The 14556-nt window shown below is 53.2% G+C and overlaps 1 protein-coding gene across 1 annotated transcript in view; it reads right to left on the reverse strand.

Annotated features, from left to right (window-relative positions):
* Nucleotides 1-14556, reverse strand: part of DOCK4 (dedicator of cytokinesis 4) — a 202843-nt gene that overhangs the window by 95294 nt on the left and 92993 nt on the right. The window contains exons 4-7 of the mRNA XM_081147753.1: nucleotides 13740-13795; nucleotides 9641-9737; nucleotides 6188-6336; nucleotides 3975-4059 (exon numbers count right to left, since the gene is read on the reverse strand). Coding sequence (XP_081003879.1) covers nucleotides 3975-4059; nucleotides 6188-6336; nucleotides 9641-9737; nucleotides 13740-13795 — 387 coding nt within the window. The remainder of the gene's footprint in view (nucleotides 1-3974; nucleotides 4060-6187; nucleotides 6337-9640; nucleotides 9738-13739; nucleotides 13796-14556) is intronic.

A 14556-nucleotide genomic window follows, 5' to 3' on the forward strand; every position in this document is an offset into this window, starting at 1 on the left:
CACAATATTCAAAAACGCTGACAGGCCCTGGCCGGCGTGGCTCAGTGGTTACAGCACTGGCCCAGGCACCGGAGGGTCACGGGTTTGGTTTCCTGTCAAGGACATGTACCCGGGTTGCAGGTTCGATCCCCCATGCGGGAGGCAACCAATCGATGTGTCCTTCTCACATCAATGTTTCTCTCTCTCTCTCTCTCTAAAAATCAATATATAAAATTTTTTTAAATACAACAAAAATGTCATGGTAAAAAGCGTTATAAAAGTTTCTAACCATTCACTCGCCATTTCTGTGCCAGGCCCTATGCACAGGCCTGTGTGTGAAGAGGGTGGGGGCTAAGGATGTGGAGGATCCTGCTTCCCGGACACAGACGACCAAGGGCTCATCTCTTTTCAGTCGCTTGACAATCAAAACAACAGTTCAGGGATTTTACCTCCACAGTAGCGGAGTCACGTCCCCTGCTTGGGGCTGAGTTATGAAACCCCATTCCACACCAGCCACCTTGGGTGCTTCTAAGTTTAGTTCAGTGACTCCTGGCTGGCTGACCAACATCTGCAGGCGACAGTGTCATCTACATTTACAGAAAATCACCAGCATGATTCACACTTTTATCTGTTAATTTGCACTACTCAAAAGTAAACGGTTAAAAAAGCAATTAACCAAACGCATCTGTAATCATTGCGTGCTCAACAGGCATGCTGGAGATGTCTCGGTGAAAACAGAGAATACAGCACATTTTCTTCAAAGGTGGACCTCAGCCCTGCGGCACGTGTTGGCCACAAGTCCTAGAAAAAGGTTCCTACAGACAAATATTCCAACTGTAGAAAAAAGCATAATTCTCCCTTGTCTCTATGAAGGTTGCTCTATTTACTGCTTTTCAAATTCTTTTCACCAGTATCAGTCATAAAACTATATTTCTTTAACTCACAAGGAAGCTTTTTTCCCCCCCTTGAAATTGCCAACTGAGGTACTGATTTACTGCAAAGTGCAGGGTAACAGCCCAAACTACCCTGAAGAAACGAATGGCCACTGAAGGCTCGAGCCGGAGGAACCTACAAAATCCTTATGAAAAGAAAGGATCTCAACAAGGCGCCTGGCCTTTACTTCCAACACCGCCACGGTCCCAGATCAACCGTGACATTCGCCACAACATGAGGGGGAAATGAGCTCGTCACTCATGCAGAGTCCACCATAATCTAGACCTGAGCTCCTGAGCCTCGGCGGCACCTGCAATGGCCACTGGAGCTCTTCAAAATACCTATGCCCAGGTCCTACCCCGGAGCAACTAAGCGAGAATTTCCAGGGGCTGGAGCTGCAGACCTGGGCCTTGCAAAAGCTCCCCAGGTGCAATGAGTTGAGAACCACTGGCTGAGCCCCTCTGCAGGGTGCAAACCGCAGCCGGATGAACAGATACTGTTGCATCTTTCGCATGATCAGCGCCCTGGAACCACGGTCTCTGCGCCCCACAGGTAAGGAGCCCGCCTGATCCTCCCCTCTGTGGACATGACCTGGGTCCCCAAATGCCACACTCGCCCCTCACCCGCCGTTCTCCCAGGTCTGGGAAGGAGTCAGACTTAGCTAGGTGATGATTACTTGTGTATCTCTTGGTAATTCGCTACTCTGGGAACTGCTAAAAATATCTCTGTGAAAATACTGCTACAATAACGAAACGAGAAAGGCGCGCTGGCACCTGCAGGGCTGTAATTTGGAAGTTAAAACAGACAGACAAACCCATCTCTGAAATAACTCACGGCTGCAAAGCCAGTGACTCAAAATGCACGTACAGTTCAGGTAGACCGCTGATTAGGAAAGTAAACAGCTTCATCCCCAACACTGGAGTGACGCAAATGTTTAATCTCCCTACAATGCGCTCATTACTGGGTGAATCTTTGCCACGAGGCTTTGTGACTAGTGACAGTCTGGGCTGGATATTTCTCTGTCAGGGGGGCTGTCCTGGGCTTTGCAGGATGGTCAGCAGCTCTCTCTGGCCCCCACCCACCAGATGTCAAAAGCACCTCTCCCCATCCCCGCCCCACACCACCCCCAATTGTAACAAGGGAAAATGTCCCCAGACATTGCCCAATATCTTGGGGGGAGGGGATTGCCTCTGTTTGAGAACCACTGGTCTACCCTCTAAGGATCACAAAACGAGCTGGGAACATGATCTTATAAAACCAAGAAAGGTTCCTACATAGACCCTCGGCCTGCACACATCCCTGGAGAATCCAGCGGCTAAGGTTTCCTTTATTCTCAGCAAAGCTGGCCTCTGGCCTCGGACGGCAAACCAAACCTTCCGGGAGCACATATGTTAACACCGTGCGGTTTAGCACTTTTTACCGCTTAGATGAGCACAATTGAGCAAGAAAGATCTGCGAACAGGGCTGTCAGAAACCTAAAGTGAGACTTTTTTTAAATGATGCAATATGGACTTGGGGAGATGCTGACACCTGTGTCTGAAATATGCACAGAGAAGATGCTGTTAAAAAAAGGAGAAACGGCAGCATCCTCTGCCGGGGCCCTTAGCTCCATGCCAGGATCCTTGGTCCACGGTGACAATAAATCATCAAGACAACAAGGGGTGGGTGCCGGGCCTGCCCCCTCCCTGGGAAGTCAATGTTGTCAGTCACTCTGATGTCGCCCAGACGAGACCCGGTGTCCCGGGCAAGCTGTGCGCCCCAGGCCCGGGTGTAAGAGGGCCCCTGAAGCCTAGAAGCGTTGGGGTTTTCTTTGGGCTATTTTCTTTGCTTTGGACACAGAAAAATGCAACCACTACTCAGGAGAAATTAAATATTTATGTAAAATCACAGCATTTCTCACCTGTGAACTGAAGACTGTGGACTAGGATTTGAGCTATAAAATGCCAAAAAACCAAAAACTAAAAACCAAACCCTCCCATGGCTGTCAAATTAACCATCACTCTAGGAAGCTCAATGTAAAGAAAACTGTCTACAAAGACTAAGTTTATTTCAACATCTACGTGGAGGTGTGGACAATCCAAGCAGATCCGTGACTAAGGAAAAATCTGAAAGTGGCATTAAGAACAGCTTTCTCAAATCAGACACACGCCCTGATGGACTTACTGGTGATTTTCCCCGTTTTCCAGACACAGATGACCTCAGGTCAAGAACATCCCTCCGTTCTGAGAAAAACACTGCGGGCTTGGAAAGCTACCCGAAGGGGGCAGGGGCTTCTGGAAAGGAGTCTGCTGCTCACCCCAGGCCCCCTCCGGGAGCATCACCTACAACTCCACCTGGGGGCGTGGCCTGCGAAAGCCCTTCCCAACCACCTTCCCCTCTGCCTTTGGGTTTTGAAGAGAGCTTTGTTCATATGAAGAGATTGGACAAATTTTATGCAAGTATGACTAATATGAGACTAAACACAAGCAGACTGGACCAGATTTGAGGAACCTAGATCCTAGGGGACAGCTGGAGCACTCCAAGTTAAAGTCCTCACTACGCAGTTTTTGTAACAAAACAAGGAAATCCTGTGCGATGCCGCGATGGGCACTACGGTCAGGTATCTCAGGGTTACGCACGGGCTCAGCCCTGAGGGATGGACTGGGGAGCGGGAGGGTTAGGGTCAGGCCTCCGGAGACCAAGAGACACTTCCGGGGGTCTGGGCGTAGTGACGGTGAGGCAGGGGGAGCCCGCACGGGTCAGCAAGGGTTGGAAACCACCGGTCACAGCCTCGTCCTGAAACACGACGGATGCATATGCGTGGCCTGCAAGCGTTTCACTGGACCAGGCAAAAAGCACGCAGATTTGCAGGAGAACCTACAGCCCGCCTGGGTTGGCCTCCCGGTCCTGGGAGCGGGCACGGGGAGGACATCGCGTCGTCCTGAGGTAACGTGTCTTAGTCCCGTACTCGGGGCACGGCCACCTCAGCTCTCGATTCTCCTTCCTCGCTCCAAATTAAACCCGGAGCGCCATGGAAACCACAAGGCAAGGAGGGAGGCCGAGCCGGGGCTCCCCGCACCTACCAGGCGGTAGAGCTCGGTGATGCTGATGTCCTCGGGGTCCACCATCGCGTACTCTTTCCTGGGCACCAGGTCCAGGCCCAGCTGTCTAGAAAACAGAGGGCAAACGTTTGGGAGAAGAGTCACCCTTAAGGAATACATTAACAACAATTAGTTTTTACTACATTGGCTTGAAATGAGACATATCAGCCACCACGCATCTCTCGCCCGTGGTTTTACTTTGTATGGTTACCGTGGTTGGGGACCCCGGGCAGCAGCTGAGAAACACATGATGACTTGAGCGGGCAAATTAGGGGAGAGGGGCTGGCACTCTCGGCCGGGCAATCCTGCCACAGGGGGGGGTGTTCTAGAGCGGGAGCCTTGAGCACCCACAAACTCTCACCACAGAGACCCTTCCACACTGACTGGTGGAGACTAGAGCTGGACACAACGTGTTCTGGGAGTTGGAGCTGGACAAGGGGAAGTGTGGCCTTTAGGGTTTGGCCTGGCACCACAATACCCAGTGACACTAATGGGACTCTCGGGCAACGTGCACAAGGCCGTCGGCCATTCACGGCGAGTCCATGAGGAGAAACTCGGGAAAGGCTGGGGCCCCACGGGTGCAGGCCGGGGCTGGAAAGATGGTTTCCTCTGGCAGGTGTCACGGTGGCTGACCCGTGTTCTAGGTCCGTCTCCAGCCTCGGAAGGATCACGTGCAGTCACTGATTTGTGAGGTCTCACCATGGACAGAGACAAAAGGCTCTAACCCTGCCCGTGGGCCCTGACTCCTCTCCAGGGTCCCTATGCCAGGCCACTGCGGTCGACACTGTATCATTTTATTCAGCTCCCTAACCGTCCGCGTCCCACAGGCCTCGGGGTGCCCTTGTCACGCCCTGTAGGTCAAGGGCAAGACACCGGCTCTGGCCCAGGCTACCCTCAGTCCCCCAGGCTAATCTCTGAGGATCGGGACTCCGCCTAACGCGGACGCCTTCCTGCACCCGACGCACGGCCACCGCTTTCTTCCTCTCGTGGGGCCTTAAACCCTGGAGCTCTGTGCCCTCACCAAAGCCACGCTAGAGCTGTCACGAGCAGACCTGGCTGATTCAGCACCTACGCCAGCCGGGGCTGCCCCAGCTGCCCGGAGGAACATTTGTTTCCAAGCAGGTTGGAAGGCGCTGGCCTTCCTAACGGCAGGAGCCGTCTGTCAGACGCCGAAACGGTTTCTAACATTTCCTTCAATTCGGTTTCTGTTTGAGAGACGTAATCATTTGTTCTCGAAATACCCACGTCTCCCTGTGATGGGCTGAACCGTGTCTTCCAAAGACCGACCCGCCGAGTCTGTTTCCCACGGGGCCCTCTTCCACCGAAAACGAATTTGTACCGAAAGGGGTCGCACACACACACCACCTGGAGGCCGAGAGCCGTTTTTCGGTCAGTGGTCAAAGGCCTCAGAGAAAGCAGGGCGCGAGCTCCGGGAGCCCCGAGTGTGCGCCGACCTTAGTAAACACCCTCTGCTGCTCGTCTCACGCCCGACGTGTTCCCAGCCCGCCGCCGATTAGCCCCCGGGCGGCTCCACGCAGAGCCGGAACCTGCGCGAGCGAAGGCTGAGTCGTCACGAGGTCGCCACCGCCGTTTTCCTTCCTCTCCTGTCCCCGCGTCCTCACGGGAACCGAGAAAGTGCCGCCTTCTTGCCCGCGCTCTGCTTCTAAGCTACTTTCCACAACTTAACTTCAGCCAGCTCTCCTCCTATTTACAAACCCGACCTTTCAGTGAGGACCAGCGTCATGACTAAGAGCCAGTATAATCCGGTGAAAACACAAAAAGTTTTCCCAAAATTAAAAAAGACGCACGTGCCCTGGCCGGGGTGGCTGGCTGGTCGCCCCCTGCGGCGAGCGTGGCATGCTCCACGGAAGCGCACCCGCCAAACCTGAAGCCCGCCTGGGAACAGACCTGGTCTGTCAGAAGCCGCGTCCGACACACCTGTGACGTGTCCTGCTCGTGAGCATGGGCCACCACCGGCCACACAGGACACTAGTGAGCCCACAGCCTCCCAGCGCCCACACCAGCCCGCCTGAGGGGATGTGGTTCTCGGCTCCGTCAATGACAGTGTGCACAGAACCCCAAAAGCGGAGGCCTGGGAAAGGCCCCTGAAGTGTCCTCGGAGCCAACGCCACGCCTTGGCTCACACCTGTGTCTGCGCTCAGCCCCCGAGGCGGCCCTGCGTGGCCGGTACTCACTCGTTGCCCCAGTCGAGCCGGGCGGTGATGTGGCGTTTGACGTCCTTCATCCGGTCGTGGGTCAGGTGGCCCACCAGGACCTGGCGCCGCAAGTCCAGGATCTCATTCATGATGTGCCACAGCCGGTGGAAGAGGTCGCCTTCGTTTCTCTAGGAAACAGGCAGACGGGCAGACTCAGTCGTCAGTCCCAACTGAGCCACACGCGTGACCGCGAGGAGAGGGAGGGGCGCGTCCTATGTGTTTGCCTCTCTGGGGACAGGTTATTCCTTAACAGAGTCTCCCTTCGTGTCTGCAAACACACTTGCGGCTCTGTCCCGTCACTTCTCGGACTGTCCAGCTCAGACAGTGTCCATGTCCCCCCTGGGCCTCCCCAGCGGAGCCTGACCTGGTCTCTGGGCTCTACCTCCTCTGCCTCCCTCTCCACCTCAAACCCTCCTTTCTCCAGCTCTCTCCAAATCCTACTGCCCTGCAAGGCTCCGCCTCCACCAGGAAGCCCTCCCTGACCTCTCTCGCTCCCATTTCTTTTCCCCCTTCTGGAAACCAAGGCTGCATGCCATGAAAGCCAACTCAGTGAAAGCATTATCTGCCAGTTATTTCTGCATGTCGGTCTTAACACATCATTGGAATTCCCATCAGAAGCTGGGCACCCGTAGGGCTCTCCAACCCTTTCACGGACAGATTTTCACTGCTATTATCCGGTCAGTATTTAGACCTTTAAAAAAAAATGGTGTTTTCTTTCCCACTTGTTAAACATTCGTGTAGAGTCAAGATGTTCTGTGAAATTCTCAAGCAAGAAGTGAAAAGGTGAGTTAAGCTCCTGCCTTCCAATCCTGGTTTTGTCACTTTCTGGTTTTATAGGCGTTGAGCATGAGTTTTGTCATCTGTGAGACAGAGACAGTGCTCCCTTCCTGCGGGGTTGTTTGTGGATTCGAGATAATGCTGGTGACGAGAGCCGGATACGCAGCGATGAAGGGAGTAGACTCGGGAGCCGAACTACCTCGATCTCCCTTCCACATGGGCCATTCCTGGCTGAAACCCCTCTAGCAACCTCTGAACCTCTCCACGCACTGAGCATGGCCCGGGACAGGGTGTCTCCGGTGAGGTTTGAGAGTGAGACCCCCTGGCAGACACGCACGCCCGGCCGCAAGGCCCGCGCTCAGGAAGGACGGCGGCTGCCCCTCCCGCAGCTTCCTGAGGTTATCTCACTGACCATTATTAAGTGACATTTTCAAGGACGTTACTCGGGCCTCCGCCGGTGTCATCAAGTAGAGCAGCTAGCGTCTCTCAAGCGTTTACCACGAGCTTAGATGCTCCGTGTGCTCTCGAGCGGCTCTCATGCGCAGCTTAGATTCAGGAGATAAATTGCCCTCACCTAGCCTCTTCCAGCAGAGAATCTGGACGCCTTAAAATGTTGAAAAACAGCAAGGGCAGGGCCCCATTACCCTCGAGCACTGTAACCTTCAACCAGAACGTTCGCCATGAAACGTCTTCATCAGGACGAGAGAACCCAAAAGGTCCAACACGGCCAATCCAGCCTCGCTCTCGAGGTCAAAAACCTGGGCTCTCCAGGATAAACCCTGTATCTGTTCCCAATATAAGTGATCACCAGTCCAGCATCCAGGGAAATTTTACAGTAATTCTGTCTCCCTTGCGCAGCATACTGGGCGGTGGGGAGGTTACTACGAGAGCTTACAACACACAGATTTTCAAGCCAGTCTAGTGCGTCCCCAAAATAGATGCTCCAGACCTCAAAAGCAGGTAAAAATAGCTAGAAAAGGCAGAACCAAGAGGAAATTCAACCTTGTTCCCCATATAAAAGGGAAAGTCCAGGAATGGATAACACTGTGGTTATTTTTATAAATCTCATGTTGGGCATTTAGGAGGCAGGAACTTGAGCATTTCAAATACTTTCATTTTCCATGTTAGTGTCATGCATGATGCTATTTTAAGTAAATAATGCTTGGATTTTAGATTCTTTCATATATATATATGTATGTGTATATATATATATATACACATACATATATATATATCTTTTTAACCTCGAAGGAGAGCTGGGTTTCCTTCAGTGGCCCAGCATAGAGCCCGGGGGTCAGGTGCCTCAACTTTACCTTTTCCAGATCCCGGCAAAGCTGAGACTCAGTATTTCATCTAAGATCATCCTATGGATTTTACTACTGCATCCTAAAGCCACAGGGCCTCGCCAGATAAATTCCAAATCAAAAGGCTTTTTCTTAGTGGCTTTTTAAAATTCTTTCATCTCAGTGAAATGTCCAATTGTGTTTTCTATGGAACAAATAATAAAAATTGTCATTCTGCCCGGCTGGTGTGGTTCAGTGGTTGAGTGTCGACCCATGAACCAGGACGTCCCCGGTTCGACTCCCAGTCAGGGCACAATCCCCAGTAGGGGGCGTGCAGGAGACAGCCGACTGGTGTTTCTCTCTCATCGATGTTTCTCTCTCTCCCTCTCCCTTCCTCTCTCTGAAATCAATAAAAACATATTAAACATTATTTTAAAAACCGTCCTTCTGTGCCCGTGTCCCTCACTGACTTGGACGGACTCTTCGCAGGCTTTCTAATCGTTTTCTCAGGATAAGGTCACCTTGGTATTTTGAATATATCTCTGCAGATGACTAAGCTGTTCTGTATGTATTTTTGAAAATTTAAAAAAAAAAAATTGTTTTCATCTGCACCCCCAAAGCTCTGCATGCACAGGGGTTCCCCCCGAGGGCTGTATCCACGTCGGAGCCCCGGCTCAGCCACTTTCCAACGAGGCAGCCGAGAGCCAGACTTCGCTCTCTGCTCACGCTCCTGGTCGGCGAGCTGGGGACAATCGAGGTCATTACTTTCTCCAGCGGACGTAAGGAATAAGTGAGGTGCTGCCTACGGGGTAATCCCCACAGGGTCTGCACCCCAGGTGCTCCATCAATGCACCTAGTTATGAAAAGTAAATAAGTACATATATTTAGACCCCCAAAACAGGGACCCTCTCCCCTTTAATTCAGGAAACATCCCTTTTTCTGGTATATTTAGAAAATCCTCACTGATTCTGGCTAAGCGGACTATCACCTTCAGTACACTTGAATCAATTATAGCAAATGAGAGTATAATAAAATGCCGCCAACGTGCAAATTACGTTGAAAATAAGTTTATTTCTCCCTTAAAATTTAACATTTTCCGAAAGCTTGGCACTAGTTCCATGTAAGACATCCTATTTGATGAGATGTCAGAAAAATTATCTTTTATGGTCCTACGGCAAAGAAAAGAACATATCAGACCCGTGCTGGGTGCACACAGGGACCCCAAGAAGACCTCAGCTCTGTGTCCCGATTCCCGGGGAGTGCTAGGGGCTTACAGCAGATGCTCAGGCGTGAGCCAGCACTTCCCCTCGTTCAGACATTCCTTAAAACAATTCTCCAGCCCCAGACATTGTGCGACTGGACAGCGACCTACCACATAGAGCTGTTTCCACATGGTCCCCCAGTCCCTCAGCGTCGATGTCATCTCTGTGATGACCGAGTCTTCGGTAGGAATCACCATTTCAAACTGTCTGTGAAATGAAAAAAGCAGAAGAGAACATATGTGCAGATGTCACGGATAAGCGCTTTCTCTGGAACACTCTACAGCTAAGCGGGGGCAGGACGCCGCCCCCTCTCTGGGCTCTGCGGACAGCGGCCGGCCGGGCTCCACACGGCGCGGGGAACGCCGCGGGGGTCACGGCGCTACGGTCCCCAGTGCGCGGCCACGGCCCCGGTCGCATTTGAGGAGCGTGGGGAGAGAGCAGTGGCATCGGAGGAGTCCTGCTCCGGCCACAGCGGGACCACGGTGAGCAGCTCACTGACCCCCTCCCGGCCCCGAGGCCCTGGCCTGTAACCCTGGGGGCGCTTGCTTTCCGAGCCCTGCGGCCCCTCGGCTCCGAGGCAGGGACGGACTCAGTGCGATGCTCAGGAGCTGATGGCTGCCAGCAGCCAGGCTCCCCCAGGGTAATAAATAACCAGACCCGGGTACTGACTGAACAGCCACCTGACGTCACCACCGCTTCGTTTTTATTCCTGGTAAGCGGGGCCGTGACACTGGTTGGTTTTCACTATCCGTAATGTTCCCAAGCATTGCAAACCTCACTAAGGGCTGGAGCCATTACGGACATTCAAACGCGCATCGTAAACCGTCCCTCCCTCTGGTTCGGGCACTATAACTGCCCCATTTCTTCTCTAGAAATCAGACTATGCTTGGAGAGTATCCAGCCCGAGGCATAGAGACAGAAGGACCAGGCGACTTCACTTCTTCTCTGCACACACAATAACCTTTCCACAGTCCCTCCGTTCCCATGCGGGTTAAAATGGGTCAGTGGCCATAGCTGCTGACTCTCAAAAGAATGCCACCGACTCCAGTGACGGGGGATCTTTACTTGCGCTCTTCTCAAGGGCAGTGTCCGCCGTGTAGAAGGAAACGGCGCAGGGGATGCTGTCGGGGTGACCAAGAGGAAGCGACGTCTCGGCAGGAGGCTCATCGACGCCCCGCTGCGCCTTTCTGACGCTGGGCCCGACGTGTAACTCCCTTTGCAAAGCCTTCTCCCGGCAGGTACGGAGCTGGGATCGCGCCTCGGTTTCTCCACCCCTGAGCCTCAGGGCCTGGCTTCCTGCTGCTGCTAAAATACTCGCCCGGGAGCAGTTCCCTTCCTCCCAGAGCTGAGCCCCCGCTGGACACGGGGAGCGGGGACTCCACGCTAGAAACAAAGTAAACGGCAGGCGTGAACCGTGTCACGTACGGACCCTCCCACCAAGCCTCCCGGCGGCCTTTTCAAAAGGCAGTGCGCGCATCTTGTTTCCCAAGTGGCTGCTGCGATGTACACGATGAATACTGGAGACGGGGCGGACGGGAGGACTGGCGGCCAGGTCAGGCTGAGAGCGACAAACGTCCAGGAAGACCCTCAGCGTCCTGGACGTTCTGACCACACAGGCGCGGCCTCGCTGCTCGCACACAGGGGCCCGTCAGTCCCGGGCCCTCGGCCGACCCAGGAGACGACTCGGAGGGATTCAGTCTGCGGGAAGCTGACCTGGGCTTGTTCAACCGAAATGTCCATCTTCAGGAGCGCACCGTGGCCGTCCTGGGCGAGCCAGCGGCGAGCTGTTCCTCACACCCACCCGCCATCGGTCCGTCGCGAGCAGCTGCCCCTGAAACTCCGTTCCGCAGGCGCTTCGCAGCTGGTTCGCCCCGGGGGGCCCCGCGGGCGGCTGATCCCCCGAAAATGAGGCAGGTGACCTCAGGGCCCCAGAGCGGTTCCTCTCGGGGAAGCAGTCGCCCGGGGAGACTGGTTCCTCAATGTTTTCAGGCTAAAGTTTTGCTTCCTGTGAACAGTCCTAGAATTGAATCTAGGGTTTCGATTCCAACAATTTTATTTTTATATTTTTTTTTTAGAAAATGAACTTTGGTTCCACCGCCAAGGTCTGTCGTATAATGTCCATCCTGCCGTACGTCGTGTGGGGAACCCACCGCCGAGTCCTACGCTGAACCCAGCTTTGAGTCACCTTTGTCTACAGTTAACCTTCCTCGGGGCTCAGGGGACAGGGACAGGGAGGAGACAGTTACCAACCAGGACAGAGAAAATAAGTAGCCCGGGCCGATGCGGCTTCGTGGTTAGAGCGTCGGCCCACGGACTGAAGGGTCGCGGGTTCGGTTCCCAGTCAAGGGCACGTAGCTGGGCTGCACTTTGATCCCTGGCGCCCGTCGGGGCGCGTGCCGGAGACAACCAATCGTGTCTTTCACATCGATGTCTCTCTCCCTCTCTCTCTCCCCTCCCTTCTTCCACCCTCTAAAAATCAGTGGAAAAAATATCCTTGAGTGAGAATTAACAAGGAAAAAGTAAAAGGCGGCACGTATTTGAATGAAGACTATGTCCCGCCCGAATGCGATTCCAGAGGCAGGGCTTCCGCGGGCTCAGCCGTGATCACCTTTGTCGGCACCTCTCCTGTCTGCTCCTCGGTCAGGGTGTGAGACGGGGCCGGGGGGGGCTCTTTGCTCTGGAAAATTGAGGGGGTCCGTGTGGGGTTTGAGACAAAGGTCGCACAGAGGACTGGCTACACAGGTCCGCTGCGGCAGACGCTGTCGGGACCAGGAGGAGGCCGTGGGTTTCCACGCCGCCCGGCCCGGATCACCAGGGCAGGCCGCGCGGAAGAGAGCGGGCCTGCGGCCGCAGTGTTTTGGGGACGGTCCTCTGGTGGACCTGAGGAGGGCCAGTGTTTTGGGGACGGTCCTCGGGTGGACCTGAGGAGGGCCAGTGTTTTGGGGACGGTCCTCTGGTGGACCTGAGGAGGGCCGGGCCCCGTCAAACCGCTCCTGGTGGGAGAACGCCCAAAGGACCGATTGCTCTGCCCGACTCACTGCCGGTGGATTACGGCCGCACAGCATTTCTGCAGGAACATTTATGACAGGAGAAGTAGCGGTGGCGATTATGAGCATCAGAATTACGACAGTTTTCAACTACTGTCTTCAGTGATCACTGCTATTAGTACTAATAAAAATGATACTGCTTAAAGTAGCTCAGACATGTAGCATGAGCACCTCCTAGACCCTAAATTTATCCTCACAGGGAACAAAGTATTTACCCCCCAGTCTCTCAGCCGTGTGCAGAAGTTATTCCTCCGAACCAGGACTGGACACCCTGCCTCCGTAGAGCGTGGGTGTAACAATCACCCACTTGAATAGCATCCTTGGAATTCTTTCGGTGAACCTCAAGTTAGAAGATATAATTTACTATGCTCTAAAATGTGCTTTCATAATTCAAAAAAAAAAAAAAGGCTATTTTTGGCTCATTGAGGGAAAATGTAATTTTTTCAGCTGAACCTGTATTATTTCTTTTGTCATAAAATAAAAACTATTCAATGATCCAACGCATACTCCTTGAGGCAGCTCACGTTTGGGGCCAAACCCACGGCCGCTCACACCGGCCTGCTCGTGTGAGCCACTCAGGAGGCACGTCCCCCGGGCTGATCCTGTGGTATTTTATTGGGACGATCTGGGGTCCCGACAGCTGCCTCGAGTCCTTTTGAAAAGAGACTGGAAAGACTTTTTCAACAAATCCCAGGTAGTCAATGAACTCAAGTGAGGAAAAAAAAATATCCCAGAAATGATGTTCTCTGGAGAAAAATAATGGCTTTGTGAAGCGGTCACACGAGGACGTGGTGTCCTCTCCGATCGGAAAGACAGTGAGGCCCAGCTGCTCCCAGTCGGCGGCGAACCCGGGAAAGTCCTGGGCCCCGAGGCGGGGCTCGGCCTCGGCCGGTCTGGCCGCCGAGCCTCCCCACAGCGGAAACCCCCGAGCCCCGGCCCCTGCGTGGGCTCAGGCTGCCTGGGTCTGCGGACCGCGAGAAGCCTGCCCTGCGCCCCGGGTGCCACCGCGGTCCCGCGCTCGGTCACCTCCAGCTTCACCAAGGCTGACAACGCACCAGCGTCTACCGTTCCCGGGTCGGGACAATCACCCAGGCGGCCGGCTCTCGGCAGGAGCAGTGGCTCTGGGAAGATCCCCCCACTACCAATAAAACTCACTCCTTACCCTTTGTTCTTGACAAAGGCGTTTTTCAAGTGAACGTAGCTGGAAGGAAAGATACCCTGGAAGACAGAAGGCGAAGGTTAGGGTGCTGGCGGCCGCTGGGGGGGGTTCCCAGGCCACAACCACGGCAGGGTCGGGCGGGGGAAACAGCGTCCCGACCACACGCCCGGGGCCCCGTCGGTCGTCGCTTACACTCATCCCTTCTCTACTCGGCCCTGGGTTACACATTTAAGATTCCCTAAAACAAATGTAACCAAAAAATTAGGTCTCACTCAAAAATATATTTTTATAGGACAGGATTTTTTAAAAATTTTAGGAATTCTGCTTAGAAGGTCATATTGAATTTTTTAAAAATATGACATGGTTTTGAAAAAAAAGGTTATTGTTTTTTTGTTTGTTTGAGGTGTTCTTTCTTTGCCCCAAAACATTTGTGTGTGTATTTTAAAATATACACTAAAAAAATACCAACTGGAGTTTGGAGACCATGCGTGTATGACGTGTCACGTTAGAGCTGTGACGGGAACACGGCGGAGATTAATCACCAGGCCGCCCCTGCGATGGAACAGAAATTAAACAAAAGGAGCCGCGCTGGCCTAGAGCTTTCATTGTAGGGAAAAGACGGGACAAGAAAATTGGTCCTTTGTTCTAAATGGGAAATGGAGAGATGCAACATTAAAAAAAAATGAGCATCAATTTTATTGTCCATTAAATGAGAATATCCTCTGAATGATTTTGATGTGTAGTCAAATGACAAATTCAATTAAATATTTAGGAAAGCAAGTGTCATTTGAATACATTATCACCTCTGTGGATCCAAGGA

The sequence above is a fragment of the Miniopterus schreibersii genome (assembly GCF_964146895.1).
Source record: "Miniopterus schreibersii genome assembly, chromosome: 9".
Lineage (NCBI taxonomy): Eukaryota > Metazoa > Chordata > Mammalia > Chiroptera > Miniopteridae > Miniopterus > Miniopterus schreibersii.